At 54.0% G+C, this 15,974-nt stretch overlaps 1 protein-coding gene across 5 annotated transcripts in view; it reads left to right on the top strand.

Annotated features, from left to right (window-relative positions):
* The window catches only part of APEH (acylaminoacyl-peptide hydrolase), a 30,491-nt gene extending 15,284 nt beyond the window's left edge, over positions 1-15,207 (top strand). For 2 of the 5 annotated variants that reach the window (XM_039482384.1, XM_039482386.1), the window contains 14 exons: positions 70-110; positions 1,158-1,279; positions 1,744-1,867; positions 2,243-2,340; positions 2,510-2,561; positions 2,691-2,779; positions 3,295-3,433; positions 3,510-3,593; positions 5,134-5,214; positions 5,745-5,833; positions 6,105-6,295; positions 6,384-6,486; positions 14,413-14,519; positions 15,028-15,207. In XM_039482384.1, coding sequence (XP_039338318.1) covers positions 70-110; positions 1,158-1,279; positions 1,744-1,867; positions 2,243-2,340; positions 2,510-2,561; positions 2,691-2,779; positions 3,295-3,433; positions 3,510-3,593; positions 5,134-5,214; positions 5,745-5,833; positions 6,105-6,295; positions 6,384-6,486; positions 14,413-14,519; positions 15,028-15,133 — 1,426 coding nt within the window. In that variant the 3' untranslated portion in view covers positions 15,134-15,207. Of the gene's footprint in view, positions 1-69; positions 111-1,157; positions 1,280-1,743; positions 1,868-2,242; positions 2,341-2,509; positions 2,562-2,690; positions 2,780-3,294; positions 3,434-3,509; positions 3,594-5,133; positions 5,215-5,744; positions 5,834-6,104; positions 6,296-6,383; positions 6,487-14,369; positions 14,520-15,027 lie in introns of all 5 variants that reach the window. The other 3 variants (XR_005583026.1, XM_039482385.1, XM_039482387.1) reach the window with 3 other exon arrangements.
* The last annotated feature ends 767 nt before the right edge of the window (positions 15,208-15,974 follow it).

Below are 15,974 nucleotides of genomic sequence, written 5' to 3'. Positions count from 1 at the left end.
GGTGTAGGGCAGGAGGGTTGGGCAGCTGTGGAGCCCATGCAGTGACGGCTGCACTGTTCTGGTTCCCAGGTCAGCGCTGTTCTATGTGGACTTGACGGGAGCAAGGTGTGGTGAGTCGCTGCTGCTGCTTTCTGAGCCAGTGCCCTGCCTGCCTGCCCCCCACTCTGACCATGGTCCCCGCTGTGCCCATGTGCCCCCTGCCCACATGCCCCCAACCTGACGACATCCTACCCGCATGCCCCCTGTCCTGTCTGCGGTCCATGTTCTGCCCATGTGCCCCCATCCAGCCTGCGCACTGCCCTGGTGCCCCCCGCTCTACCTGAGGTCCCCACACTGCCCATGTGCTTCTGTCCTACCTGTGTGCCCCCTGCCCGCAGTCCCCACTCTGCCCACATGCCCCTGTCCTCCCCCTGCCCTGCCCGTGTGCCCCCTGCCCTGCCCGTGATCCCCGTTCTGCCTGCGGTCCCCGCTCTGCCCACATGCCCCCTGCCCTCGTCCCCTCAACCTGGCGGTGCCTTGCCCCCGTGCCCCCTGCTCTGCCCACGTGCGCTCTGCCCACATGCCCCCTGCCCTGCCCACGTTGCCCCATCCTGCCTGTTCCCTGCCCTGCCCTCATGTCCCCGTCCTGCCTGTGCCCTGCTCATGTGCTTCCCGCTCTCCCCATTCTCCACCATGCCCGTGTGCCCCCTGCCCACAGTCCCCGCTCTGCCCACATACTCTGTCCTGCCTGCGTGCCTTGCCCATGGTCCTCGTTCTGCCCACGTGTCCCCTTCCTCCCTGTACCCTGCCCGTGTACCTCCAGGTGTGTCCATGCCCCGCCCTGCCTGTGTTCTCCCCCTGCGCATTCAGTCCCCGTTCTGGCCATGTGCCCCCATTCTGCCTGCACCCTGCCCACATGCCCCCTGCCTGTGGTACCCGCTCTACCCACGTGCCCCGTCCTGCCCGTGCCTGGCCCGTGTGCCTCCCACCCTGCCTGTGTGCTTCCCGGTCTGCATGCTCCAATGCCCCTGCCCAGCCTGCTGCCTGCCCGTTTGCCCCCATCCAGCCCGAGGCCTGCCCTGCCCTACCCCACCCTGCCCACCTGCCCGTCCTCCGCCCTACCTGCCCCCATCCTGCCTGTGCCCACACTCCTCTCCCGGCCTTCCATCCCACTGCAGAGCTGCTGTCAGATGACACCAAAGCTGTGTGGTCCCCACGCCTGAGCCCTGACCAGTGCCGCATCGTGTACCTGGAGAATGGCGTACTCGGGCCCCACCAGCAGTGCAGCCGCCTCCGCGTGGTGAGTGGGTCCCACCAGGCTGGGGAGTCAGTACCAGGGGTTGGGCGTCAGGCTCTTTGCCACCCAGCCAAGGCCGTGTGGGCCATGTCCGCCAGTGGCACATCCTGCTGGGAACCAGTGATCGGTCACGTTGCGTAGGCTGGGTGCTTGGGCTTCTCCAGTGCTGCCATAGCCAAGTGTCTGTGCCCATGGCGGCACAACGAGAACCATCTTCCCTGGGCATGTCACCCTGATACATGGGCCTGGCCCTGCTCGCTCTGCTGGTGCCCCCTGCTCCCCACAGGGTCGCACTTATTGCCCCCCAGTAAGGCACCAGATGGTGCCCGTCGCACAGTGCTGCTGCTTCCTCAGGTGCCTGGGGGGAGCTGGGAGAGGCCTGTTGGAGTCTAGATAACCCAGGGCAGGCTCCCCAGCGTGCTGGGCCTCCCCATGAGCGGCTGCCAGCCCTGCCTTGGATCCCCCAGAAAGGAGGGGACAGCATTGCAGAACAGAGTCCCATGCTGAGTGCCCCCGGCCATCTCTTGCAGTATGACTGGTACACGAAGATCACCTCCACCGTGCTGGATGTCATGCCCCGGCACAGCCAGGGTGAGTAGCCAGCCAGGTTCACTGGGGATGAGGGAGGAGCTGTGCAGCGGGATGATGAAGCAGGCTGGGCACCGAGGGACTGGCGTTCTCCCCATGTGAAAGTTAGCACGTGGCGCTGTCTGCTCAGGAGGGGCCAGGGCTGCTGGGACCAGGAGGGGCTGTGGGGTGGGAGTGAGCGGCACCGGCAGGGTTGGGGGGGCAGGGGGCTGCGGGTTGGGAGTGAGGGGCACTGGCAGAGCTGTGGGGGCAGGGAGCTGAACAGGAGCTGTGTGGGAAGCTTGGTTCCCTGTTGCTGGCCATTGGTGCGTGTGCCCTGTGTCAGCCTGGCTGGTGTGCAGAAGACAGCGCGCTGAGCCTGGAGCCCTCTCCTTGCAGGAACGTTCACAGGGATCTATTGCCCGGCGCTGCCGGGCCTGTGCTGGGCAGCCGATAGCCAGAGGGTCGTCCTGGACACCGCTCAGCGCAGCCGACAGGTACTGGGGTGGGGGACTGGGGCAGGGCAGCCCCACAGCTATGCTGCCTGCAGGCATACGCAGAGCCTGGGGCCTAGGCTAGCCCTGAGCAGAGAGACTGGGGGTGCGCTGGGCCCTCCCTGGCTCTGGCTCAGCCCCAGCTCTGACAAAGCTCTTGGTGTCACTCTAGGAGTTGCTTGTGGTGGAGATGCTGGGTGGCAGCGTGACCTCCCTGACGACAGGTAAGTACCCAGCAGCCTGCTCTGCTCGCGCTGTCCCTGGCTGCCCAGTGGGAGGGGCTGGGAGCCCTGCTGCCCGCAGACTCCTCCAGTGAGCTCCAGACCATGACCTAGACATCTGTCCCTCTGCAGGTGCCCCCCTGGGCAGCTGGTCTCTGCTCACCATTGACCGGGATCTCCTGGTGGCCAGGTTCTCAACCCCCAGCTGCCCCCCCACATTGGTAAGGGGGAATGGGCTGGAGTGGGAGGCTGTGCTATGACCTGTCACCCCACATGCAGACTCAGGAATAAAAATGTATTGGCTGCATCCACACCACACGCCAGCCAGCATCCCAAAGCATCTCCCTGCTCAGGCGCTGGGCTAGCAGGGAGCAGTGGGGCAGGAGTGAGGGGCAACAGCAGAGCTGGGGGTGGAGTCCAAGGCTAGGCTAGTAGGGGACAGTGGGACAGGAGTGAGGGGCACCAGCAGAGCTGGAGGGTGGAGCCCAAGGCTGGGCTAGCAGGGGGCTGCAGTCACTGGCGCTGCATGCAGGCTGCTTACTCATTCAATGCTGTCAGTCTTTCCTTGTCAATCCCCCTTGCCAGCTGCAGCCATTTCCTCCCCGTATGCTGCCAGAAGATGTCTGCAAAGGCCCCCCGAGCTCCTGTCCACCCCACCCCCCCGCACCCAGCAGGGTCATGTTCCTACTTCCCGAGCATGCTGCACCTGCCACTGATGGGCTCTTTCCCCCCTCAGAAGGTGGCCTTCCTCCCCAGGGCTGGGCGGGAGGCCCAGGTGCACTGGGTGTGTCTGGAGGATGTGACCCCCATCCCGGAGATCAGCTGGGTGATCCGGCCCCTGCAGCCCCCCCCGGACCAGGAGAACCCGAAGTACAGTGAGTGCCGTCGGGGGTTGGGGGCTAGGCCCTGGAGGGCTGGCTCCAGCGCTGACATCACACTCTTCCTTTGCAGAGGGTATCGATTTCGAAGCCATCCTGCTACAGCCCAGCAAGGGGCTAGGGCCGAGGAAGCTGCCCCTGGTGGTCATGCCCCATGGTGAGACCCCTGCCCAGTGTGCCCCTCCCCAAGACCCCTGCCTTCCCCGGCTGTGTAGATCTGATTAGGCCTAATTTTGAAGCCTAATTTTGAGTGTTGTGCTATCAGATCTGGCTGTCCTCGACCCGCATCAGTGCTTCCACCTTGCTCGGGGGGGGGGGTGTCTCCATGCCCACCAATCTGCAGCTGTTCCCCTCCTGCCGTGGGGCCAACTGTCCTCCTGTGCCATAGGTTGTCACGGTGGCTGCAGGCCACTGCCCCTTCACTGGATGCTGATTGGCAAGCACATTTCCTCCCCCACTTCCCCATGGCAGGGGGAGGGGAGCAGCGCCAACCCAACCAGTGCCAGCTGCTGACAGGCGGGTCCCTCTGGATTCGAGTCGGGGGGGGGCAAGGTTCTGCCCTGATGGTCGTGTCCATGGAGAGTCCTTCCCTAGGCAGCTTGCACTGGTCCCTAGGAGGATGGCAGGCGGTTGGGTCAGATCTGAGTGAGGCACTGCAGCCTGGCGTATGGGGTGGCAGCCCTGCTCGGCTTTGGCACCTGCCATCAATAGTGCAGGGAGCTACATGCCTGCCGGCCCAGGCCAGGATCCCACCCTCAGCACAGCTGGCGTCATCACAGTGGGCCACCAGCACCTGCTAGGCCGAGCCTGGAGCAGGGTCAGGGTGGGGATACTGCACCCTTCGTGGTAGGGACAGAGCTCAGGAGAGGTGGGACCAAGAACTGTCCCCTGGCTGCATGCAGGGCAGAGCCCACCCAGCCCCACAGGGAGTGCAGCCACCCAATGGTCCTGGTCCCCCAAACCCTCAGCCCCACGTGGAGTGCAGCCACCCCACAGGCCTGGGCCCTTCCCAACCCCCCAGCCCAATGGGGAGCACCGCGTCCTCACCGACCTGGGCTCTCAGACCCCCACAGACCCACGGGGAGCACAGCCACCCCACAGGCCTGGGCCCCTGACCCCTCAGCCCCACAGGGAGCACAGCCACTCCACAGGCCTGGGCCCTCCCCAACCCCCCAGCCCCACGGGGAGTGCAGCCACCCTGTGGACCTGGGTCCCCAAACTCAGCCCCACGGGGAGCGCAGCCACCCCACAGGCCTGGGCCCCCCGATCCCACAGCCCCTTCCCTCTTCTTTTACTCTTTTTTTGTCCCCGTAGTAATTGTTTTGGAGGGTTGGGGGGTCTCAGTTTCCAGTTTTGCCCTGGTCCCCAGAGCTCTGTTGCCCTGTTGAGCGTGTCTTGTCCCCAGTTCCCAGACAGCCCCTCGTGCCAACAGTGTCATTCATTTGCCATTCAGGGAGTGAGCGGGGCCAGCCGCCGCCCCCCCCCCCCCCCCAGTCCATGTTACCCTGAAAGCCTCCTGTTCAAGGCAGTCGTATGTTGGGGGAGCCTAGCAGCATGACCACTTTGCTCACCCAGCTCTTCCCCCTCCCTGCCAGACACCATGTCCAAACAACTACACTACACACTACCTTCAACCCCCTTCCCTCTGGGCTCTACCCCATGCTCCAGCCCCTCACTCCTCTGCCCTCACCTTGCAGGAGGCCCACACTCCGTCTGCACGGCCAGCTGGATGTTGTACCCTGCGGCGCTCTGCAGGATCGGCTTCGCCGTGCTCCTGGGTGAGTCCTGCTGGAGCCACAGGAGGCAGGCATAATGCAGCCAAGGCCTGGTGAAGTGGTGGCTGTGGGCGCCCTAGGTCTGGCCGTGCTCGGCCTCTGCCAGTTCCCTGGGCACTGAACCCTGGGGAGGAATTGCTGGGCCAAGGCTGGAGCCCTGGTGCCCTGGAGCCCCCTGGAGAGGGCTGAGGGCACAGCTGGGCCGAGGCACAGGGAGGCTGAGCTCCTAGAATGCAGCACCAACATGGGGATGGCCATTCGGGGCAGCGCCCCGGGCACCATCAACATCCCTGGGGCAGCCAACAGGAGGGTGCCCTGCCCGGCCCAGCCCCACTGCACTTGGCTGCTCCTCCCCTCTCCCTGCGTCAAAGGCCTGCAGGTGCCCCTTGGCAAGGGGTGGGGTCTCCTGGCAGGCACCCTGCTCCCCGAGCCTGGCTGGGGGCTGGCTGTGGCAAGCCAGCCCTGTACTTTCATGAATCCCTGCGCAGGGGGACTGGAAGGGGCTCTCCCGTCACACTGAACTCTCTCCCCAGTGAATTACCGCGGTTCGCTGGGCTTTGGCCAGGACAGCGTCGCCTCCCTGCCCGGCCACGTGGGCTGCCAGGATGTCAAAGACGTACAGGTAGTGGTTGCCCCCCCAACCTCCTCCACAGGGGCTGGGACAGTGTGTGACCCACAGCCAGGGGACCAGGCTGTTCCCTCTGGGCACCTGCCGCCCAGAAACTTAGTAGTAAGAGGTGGGCTCAGCCAGCCTGTCAGGTCCTGGCCCCATCCCAGCGCTTCCCGTCTGCCCCCTCCCTGCCCACCCTGGGTGCCCCCTTCCAGGCCTGACTTCCTCCTCCCTGAGACAGCCCTGGCTGCCCCATGGCACTGCCCATCTCATCCCATTGCAGTACTGCGTGGAGCAGGTGCTGCAGGAGGAGCCCCTAGACTCAGCGCGGGTGGCAGTAGTGGGTGGCTCACATGGGGGCTTCCTTGCTTGCCACCTCATCGGCCAGTACCCGAGCACCTACCAGGCCTGTGTGGCAAGGAACCCAGTCGTCAACATGGCCTCCATGATCAGCGGCACTGACATCCCAGACTGGTGAGTGCCTGGGGCTGAGACCCTCCCCACCCCCTGTACCAGGCGCAGCCTGGGTCCCGCCCTGAGCCAGGCTCTGTTGCCTCCGCAGGTGTCTGACTGAGGCCGGCTTTCCCTATGCACCCAACACCCTCCCGGATGCCTCCCACTGGGCAGAGATGCTCCACAAGTCACCCATGCAATACATCGCCCAGGTATGGAGCCCCACCACCGCTCAGAGACTCTGCACCCCCCTGTGATGGCTTCCCTGGGATGCAATCTAGAACTGGGGTACTACTGACCCCTTTGTCTTACCAAGCTGGGTTTCCTCTCTCACTGTGATGCTGTGACAAACTGCAAACCTCTCCAGGTACTGCGCACACACAGCCATCCACAGGCAGGGACACACCCAGCTGAGTTACATGAATGCTTTTGACAGACACTAATGATCCAACAACAGAGAGTCTCCAACCAATTCCTCCCAGCTCCCCAGGCTAGGACCCCCAGGGCTGTACTGTCTTGCCCTGGTCAGAAGCCTTGGTTGGAGGGGGGTTACCAGTGGAGTTCCTCAAGGTTCGGTTTTGGGTCCGATTTTATTCAATCTATTTATTGCTGACCTGGGAACCAAGAGTAGGAGTGGGCTGATAAAGTTTGCGGATGACACCAAGTTGGGAGGTATTGCCAATTCGGAAAAGGATCGGGATATCCTCCAGGGAGATTTGGATGACCTTGTAAACTGGAGTATTAGTAACAGGATGAAATTCAATAGTGAAAAGTGTAAGGTTATGCATTTAGGGATGACTAACATGAATTTTAGTTACAAGCTGGGGACGCACCAGTTGGAAGTAACGGAGGAGGAGAAGGACCTAGGAGTCCTGGTTGATCGTAGGATGACTATGAGTAGGCAATCTGATGTGGCCGTTAAAAAAGCCAATGCGGTCTTGGGATGCATTAGGCGAGGTATTTCTAGTAGGGATAAGGAGGTTCTAGTCCCGTTATATAAGGCGTTGGTGAGACCTCATTTGGAGTATTGTGTGCAGTTTTGGTCTCCCATGTTTAAGAAGGATGAATTCAAACTGGAACGGGTACAAAGAAGGGCCACTAGAATGATCCGAGGAATGGAAGGCCTGTCGTATGAAAGGAGACTTGAGGAGCTCGGTTTGTTTTCCTTAACCAAAAGAAGGATAAGAGGAGATATGATTGCACTCTTTAAATATATCAGAGGGATAAATACCAGGGAAGGAGAGGAATTATTTCAGCTCAGTGCTAATGTGGACACGAGGACAAACGGATATAAATTGTCAGTCAGGAAATTCAGGCTTGAAATTAGACGAAGGTTTCTAACCATCAGGGGAGTGCAATACTGGAACAGCCTACCGAGGGAAACAGTGGGGGCGAAGGACCTCCATGACTTTAAGATTAAGCTAGATAAGTTTATGGAGGAGATGGTATGATAGGATAACGGGCTTAGTCAATAGGTCAATTAAGTGCCACACTGGTAAATAGTACAATGGGTCAATGATATGATATAACCTTTTTCCAGAGGGTATGGATAAGAAGGTGCTAGTCCCGTTATATAAGGCGTTGGTGAGACCTCATTTGGAGGTCATTGTGTGCAGTTTTGGTCTCCCATGTTTAAGAAGGATGAATTCAAGCTGGAACAGGTACAAAGAAGGGCCACTAGAATGATCCGAGGAATGGAAGGCCTGTCGTATGAAGGAGACTTGAGGAGCTTGGTTTGTTTTCCTTAACCAAAAGAAGGATAAGAGGAGATATGATTGCACTCTTTAAATATATCAGAGGGGTAAATACCAGGGAAGGTAATGACCGCCATATTTGGGGTCGGGAAGGAATTTTCCTCCAGGGAAGATTGGCAGTGGCCCTGGAGGTTTTTCGCCTTCCTCCGAAGCATGGGGCAGGGGTCGCTTGCTAAAGGAGTGGGTGGAGCGGCTTATGTGGCCTGCATCTTGCAGGAGGTCAGACTAGATGATCATAATGGTCCCTTCTGATCTTGAATTCTATGATTCTATGATTCAGTGTAAATTCATTACTCAGTCTGCCATTTCTAGCAAGGAAAGTGCACGTGCACCAGCCCTTGCAACCTGAACAGATTTCCCAAGCACTTCAACCAAAATGCACTGTTTTAGGTAAAATATAAAACAGATTTATTAACTACAGAAAGATAGATTTTAAGTGATTCTAAGTAGCAGGCATAGAGATCAAAGTTGGTTACCTAGGAAATAAAAGTAAAATCACAATCTGAGGTCTATAAACTAGACAGGATTTGAATCAAGTGGTGTCTCACCCAGATAGATAATACAAGCAGGTTACAGATCTTCTGTAAACAGGGTGGGACTCCTTCAGCCTGGGACCTCCTCCCCAGTTCAGTCTTTGTTCTCCAGATGTGTTTCCAGGTGTTGAGTTGTGGGGGGAGAGAGGCCAAGCGATGATGTCACTTCCCCCTTTTATAGCTTCTTCCAGCTTGCTGGAAAGATCCTTTGCTATGATATGGGTCAAGCAGTCTCCATTATCTACATGCTATCTCTGAGAGGTATCCATTGTATACTGGAATTGTCCTTGGGAGTGTGGATTCCTTTAAGGGACCATCAGCAGCGTCTGGCTGTTCCATTATGGCACCTGAAAGGCTGGTTGTGGGTATTCCCAAGCTCACAACATATTTCAGTGACACACACATTTCAAAACTTCATAACTCCACATACAATCATGGGGTAGTTTGACTTCTATATTTGGGTGGGTGGCTCCAGTCAAGACAACAGGGCCACGCATGGGGGGAGCAAATTCTGTGCCAGCCCACAGGGGTGCCATTTCAGATTTTTTTGGGGATGGGGGAGCAACTTAAGTAACTGAAAACTCCAGGGTGTTTTTTTTTGTTTTTTGGTTGTTTTTTTTTTTTGGCAGATAATTTAGAAATCATCTGATAGGAGCACTGTAACTAATTCCTATATCAAGAAAGAAAATTAAATAAACATTAGACCCACTCAGCTCTAATACTAACATGTTCTGACATCTTGTGGCAAGTCACTTAAGGGACACTGGTTAGGTTTATATAATTGTATATAGTAATGTATATTCTTACTCAGATACTCTTGCTAACATCAGAAGGGACCATCGTGGTCATCTAGTCTGACCTCCTGCACATTGCAGGCCATAGAACCTCACCCACTCGCTCCTGTAAAAGACTCATAACCACTGACTGAGATACTGAAATCCTCAAATCATGATTTGAAGACTTCAAGTTATAGAGAATCCACCATTTACACTAGTTTAAAGCTGCAAGTGATCCATGCTGCAGAGGAAGGTGAAGAAAGCCCCAAGGTCTCTGCCAAACTGTCGCAGGGGAAAATTCCTTCCCAGCCATTAATATAATGATCAGTTAGACCAGAGGTCAGCAACCTTTCAGAAGTGGTGTGCCGAGTCTTCATTTATTCACTCTAATTTAAGGTTTCACATGCCAGAAATACATTTTAATGTTTTTAGAAGTTCTCTTTCTATAACTCTTGTAATAAATAACTAAACTATTGTTGCATGTAAAGTAAGTAAGGTTTTTAAAATTTTTAAGAAGATTCATTTAAAATTAAATTAAAATGCAGAGCCCCCCGGACTGGTCTCCAGGACCTGGGCCGTGTGAGTGCCACTGAAAATCAGCTCACATGCCGCCTTCGGCGCGCTTGCCATAGGTTGCCTACCCCTGAGTTAGACTCTGAGCATGTGGGCAACCCCCATCAGGCAGATACCTGGGAGATAATTCTCTGTAGAAACTCAGAGCCCTCCCCATCTCTAGCTGTTGGGGATTTTTGCTACAGGCAGTCGCTGATGGGCTACACACCATTGTAGGCAGTCCTGTCACACCATCCCCTCCATAAACATATCAAGCTCAGTCTTGAAGCCAGTTAGGTTTTTTGCCCCCATTGCTCCCCTTGGGAGGCTGCTCCAGAACTTCACTCCTCTGATGGTTAGAAACCTTTGCCTAATTTCAAGCCTAAACATGTTAATGACCAGTTTATATCTTTGTTCTGGGGTCCTCATTGGTGCTTAACTTAAATAACTCCTCTCCCTCCCTGGTATTTTATCCCTCTGAGGTATTTAGAGAGAGCAATCATATCTCCCCTCAGCCATCTATAGATTAGGCTAAACAAGCCAAGCTCTTGAGTCTCCTCTCATAAGGTAGGTTTTCCTAAGATCCTCCTAGTGACCCTTCTCTGCACCTGTTCCAGTTTGAATTCATCCTTCTTAAACATGGGCAACCAGAATTGCACACACTGTTCCAAATGAGCTCTCACCAGTGCCTTGTATAATGTCACTAACACTTCCCTGTCTCTACTGGAAATACCTCACCTGAAGCACCCCAGGACCGCATTACCCTCTTTCACAGCAGCATCACTTTGGCAGCTCATAGTCATCTTGTGATCAACAACTACACCTGGCTCTTTCTCCTCTGTCACTTCCAAATGATAAATCCCCAGCTTATAGCAAAAATTCTTGTTAGTCTCTAAATGCATGACTTTCACTTTGCACTATTAAATATTATCCCATTTCTATTACTTCAGTTTACAAGGTCATGCAGATCTTGTACGATATTCTGGTTATCCTCCGTATTGGCAATACCTCCTAGCTTTGTGTCATCCACAAATTTTGTTAGCACACAGCCACTTTGTGTATCAAGGTCAGTAATAAAAATGTTAAATAAGATTGGTCCCAAGACTGATACCTGAGGAACTCCTCTAGTAACCTCCCTCTAGCCTGACCCAGTTTGCCTTTCAGTATGACCTGTTGCAGTCTCCCCTTTAACCAGTTACAATTATCCACCTTTTAGTTCTCATATTAATCCCCATCTTCTCCAGTTTAACTAATAATGTCTCATGTGGAACTGTATCAGATGCCTTCAGTAGATTAGATCTACTGCATTTCCTTTGTCTAAAAAATCAGTTCATTGGCCAAACCAGACAGTCTCTATGCAAAAGAATAAATGGACACAAATCAGACATCAAGAATTATAATATTTAAAAACAAGCTAGAGAACACTTCAACCTCCCTGGACACTCAATTACAGACCTTAAAGTCACAATTCTTCAACAAAAAAACTTCCAAAAACAGACTGCAATGAGAAACTGCCAAACTGGAATTAATTTGCAAACTGGACACCATTAAATTAGGCTTGAATAAAGACTGGGGGTGGATGCATCATTACACAAACTAAAAACCATTTTCCCATGCTAATTTTTCCCATACTGTTACTCACACCTTCTTGTCAACTGTTGGAAATGGGCCATCCTGATCACAACAGAAGTTTTTTTTTCTTCTGCTGATAATAGCCCACATTAATTGATTAGTCTCATTAGAGTGGGTATGGCAACCCCCATTTTTTCATTTTCTTTGTGTGTGTATATACTGTATTTTCCACGGAATGTATCTGATAAATTTGGTTTTAGCCCACTAAATCTTATGCCCAAATAAATGTGTTAGTCTCTAAGGTGCCACAAGTACTCCTCATTCTTTTTGCTGATACAGACTAACACAGCTACCCCTCTGAAATTAGTAATTTTGTACCACCTCTTGAATCCAACAATTGAAACAATTGTAGAAAAATCTACAATTACTTTCTATCATTTAGGCTACTCACTTTTTGCAGTTCACCAAGCTTGAAACAGATCATTTAACTTTAGGAAACATCCTAACTGCCCTTTCTTATCTTAATCACGTATTAAATCACACTGTTTATAAACAAAATTCTGATTCCCTGCCTCAGGGTCCCAAGATGGAAGAAGTCTCCTGTCTCCTCTGCAGAGCTCATTATATTGCACATTCAGAGTGCCTTCCTGCCCGAGGCTTGCAGTTTGGAGGTGCAATGCCCCTCCCTGCCCCCCCAAACTCCACCCATGCATACAGTGATAGCACATACAATCTAACAGGATATTAATGTTTTAAAATGATATCTTACAAGGTATACTTTCTACAAAACACATCATAATGATATGGCAGTGGAGAATATGGGGGTGCCAGGGCGCTGCTTTGAGCACAATATGTCACACCTCCCCCTTATGTTACTGCAGGAGGGTTAGTCACTGACTGATGTGGAGGCAGTGGGCCTAAGGTCCTTTTTAGATTTTGACCATACAACTCGCAATAGTTGCTAAACATTGCAGTGGTACCCTCATGAGCTCTTGCACATTTCTGTGTACCTTCTCTAACTTTTTTTTTTTTTTTTTAATCTATGCAGCATTGTTAACCATTTTGCTTTTTAAAGTGGTGTTAACTCAAGACACATATTAGTGTCTTCTAGAGTGTAGGTATCTTGGCATTTAGCCATTGATGTTTCCCCTTCCACACAGCAGACCAGGTATGTCTACTATGACAAGCTTCAAGACTGTTTATGGGTATTAGCTGAGAAGCAGCATTATCATATGGCTTCTTAACACAGGTTGTGTTCTTATTTACCACTTCTAATATGTCCAAGAGCGTTTCCCAAAAATTATGCATGTTACACCTTTTCATAGAATTTACCGTCAGAACCAAATTCTTTGTCATAAGGTTAACCATTAGCATCAAACTCTTTTCACAAAGTTTAACAGTAACACCAAATCTTTCTTCACAAGGAGGCATTTCCAAGTATTTTTTATCATACCACGCCTTCTGTTTAGATAGTCTAGTTTGTTCAGTACCCATTGTGTCTTCCAACTCCTCCTTGAACCTCAGCATGTGTTCAGTTACTGTTTTTTATTTCCCTTCAGTGTCCCCTTCAGTATAGATTTTCAATCCAATGTCATTTTTGGGGCTTCCTCTCTGGCAGCCTCTACTTTCTTCTCCTTTAAAGCCCTTAAGTGAGCCTCAACTTCCAGCTGTTTTAGTTCCAAAAGTCTCTGATATTCTTTTTCTGCTGCTTGCAGTTTGTACAGCATCAATTTTGCAACTGCTTCACTCTCACCATCTTTCTGCTTTTCTGTCCCCATTTCCCTTTCCTGAAATAAGCAAACAGAAAATAACAAACCCTCCCTTCGACTGTTCTTAGCCACCACACTTAAAATCTCTATACCAGTGTATGAAATGCAAATCTCACTCAGAACAACAAACTCTGCATTTCACCCTGCTCGCTGTGACCAGTTCCCCAGGGTGCAACCTGGAAGTAGGGTACTGCTGAGCCCAGTCTGGCTTACCAACCTGGCCTCTCTCCCCGCACAATTCAACACCTGGAAGTACGTCTGGAGGAAAAAGACTGAACTGGGGAGATGGTCCCAGGCTGAAGGAAAGTTCCAGCCTGTGTATGGAAGATCTGTAACCTGCTTGTATTGTCTGTCGAGGTGAGACACCACTTGATTCAAATCCTGTCTAGTTTAGAACTCATATTGCAATTTTACTTATTTACTTAACTACAGAAAGCTAGATTTAAGTGATTGTAAGCAGTAAGCATACAGATGAAAGTTGATTACCTAAGAAATAAGTTTTAATTTTTTCCCTAAAACAGTGCATCTTGGTTGAAGTGCTTGGAAAATCTGCTCAGGTTGTAAGGGCTGGTGCTCATCCACTTTAATTTGTAGAAGTATCAGACTGGGCAATGAATTTACACTGGCCAGGCTTGGGGTCCTAGGCTGGGGAGCAGGGGGGAATAGGCTGAAGTCTTTCTATTGTTGGTTCATGAGTGGCTGGCAAAAGCATTCATGTAACTGAGCTGGGTGCGTCCCTGCCTGTGGATGGCTGTGTGAGTGCAATACCTGGAGAGGTTTGCAGTTTGTCACAGAAGCAGTGTGAGAGGGAGCCCAGGTTGGTAAGACAGAGGGCTTAGGGGTACCCCAGTTGCACCCTGTTCTAGTTCCAAAAGTCTCTGATGTTCTTTTTCTGTTGCTTGCAGTTTGTACAGCATCAATTTTGCAACTGCTTCACTCTCACCATCTTTCTGCTTTTCTGTCCACATTTCCCTTTCCTGAAATAAGCAAACAGAAAATAACAAACTTTAACTGTTCTTAGCCACCACCCAGTTGCACCCCAGGGAACCTGTCCCACCCTGTTCAGAGACCCTGCCCCTGCCCTGCTCTCCCTGGTCAGAGACACATACACCCCTCCTCATCTTGGTGTGGGCCCACAGTGCTGGCTGTGGGACCCAGGTCTCTGCACTGCTTTCCCTACAGGTCCGGGCACCTGTGCTCCTGATGCTGGGAGAAGAGGATAGGCGTGTCCCCCCCAAGCAGGGGCTGGAGTACTACCGTGCTCTCAAGGCCAGGGGCGTTCCTACCCGGTGAGTCCATGGGGGGCAGGACGTGGGGATTGGCTGGGGAGAGAGAACTGATTGGTGCAGGGGTCGTGGCTGGAGTGGGAGGGACACAAGCTGGGTCCTCAGGCGTAGTGAGGCCAGTGGGGCTGGGATCACCAATGGACAGGCTGGCACCAAGGGAGGGAGCTGGAGTTATGTGGGGGAAGCTTCCTGGAGGCTCAGATGGCTGCGAGGAGTTGGTAGATCCCACATGGGCAGGGGGGGTCTCGGTGCAGGAGTCCTGGGGGGGGGGGGTCCCAGTTGCATACTTGGACAAGCGGGGGCTCCTGGTGTGTGCCCAGGTGGATGGGGGGTCCTGATGAGTACCCTGACAGGTAGGGGTCCCTGGGGAGCTGGTGGGGGGTCCTGGTGCATACCTGGCTGGGTGGGGGAGGTCCATGGGGAGGTGGCAGGGGGTGCAGGTCTGTGTCCAGGTGTGGGGGGGGCGGTCCTGGAGAGCTGGTACCTTGCCAAGCCCTCTCCTTCTCCACAGGCTGCTGATGTACCCTAGGAACAGCCATGCGCTCTCTGGCATCGAGGCTGAGGCCGACGGCTTTATGAACATGGCGCTCTGGCTGCTCCAGCACCTGCAGTGCTGACGGGCTGTGCTCCGCATCTGCGAGCCCTGTAACCTGTTTCCAATAAACCCACGGCTCATCTTTTGTCCAAGTCACCTCATCCCCAAGGGTGTGGCCTGCCCCTGGGCGGAGGGGCTGGGTCTCCGCCGCAGCAGGGGCCCCTTTCGCTAGCAGGCTATGGGGCTGGGGTGGGGAGAGGAGGAGCCACCTGCAGAACTGGGAGGGGCCCTGGGGGAGGAAGGTGGGAGGTGTTCCAATGCAAGCGCTCCCCTCCCCCAGCTGGCTGGCTTTACACTGCACCTTGAGAACAGCCCATCCTGTGAGCCTGCCCCCTTCGTGGGGTGCCTCACAGCCCTGCCAGGCCAGGGCATGGGCAGGTGTCTCAGAGCTCCAGGATCGGGCCCTGGAGGAACCTCTCAGTGGCCAGCCCCCAAGGGGCCCCCCTCCCTCAGGGCAGGCCACACATTCTCACCTTCTCCTGCCTCCCCTGGCCTGCTGAGCCAGAAGCCTGGGTGAGACTTTCACCCTCACCCTCCCAGCACCCAGCCAGTGTTGGCAGTGACACACAGCAGCCTTGTCCAGTCAGAGCAGGATTTCTGAGTCACTAGGAACAGCCAGGGCTGAGACAGCTTCACCCACCCATGGTGTCCTGCAGGCAGGTGTTGGCTCTGCCCCAGGTGAGCACTGCCCAGTTGTTTTTTATCCCTGACATATTAGGCCAGCGAACTCAGGTCCAGGCTGACTTCAGACGCCCCACCTCCTGGCCCCAGGGCTGGGAGTTAATTGTGACATCCCTGGGGCATCTTTCCAGGTCCTCCAGGTGGTTCACTGCCCCTGCCCCTCATGGCTCCTTCTCTGTCCC

The sequence above is a fragment of the Mauremys reevesii genome, linkage group 7 (assembly GCF_016161935.1).
Source record: "Mauremys reevesii isolate NIE-2019 linkage group 7, ASM1616193v1, whole genome shotgun sequence".
NCBI lineage: Eukaryota > Metazoa > Chordata > Testudines > Geoemydidae > Mauremys > Mauremys reevesii.
This window is presented reverse-complemented; position numbering and strand designations above follow the sequence as displayed.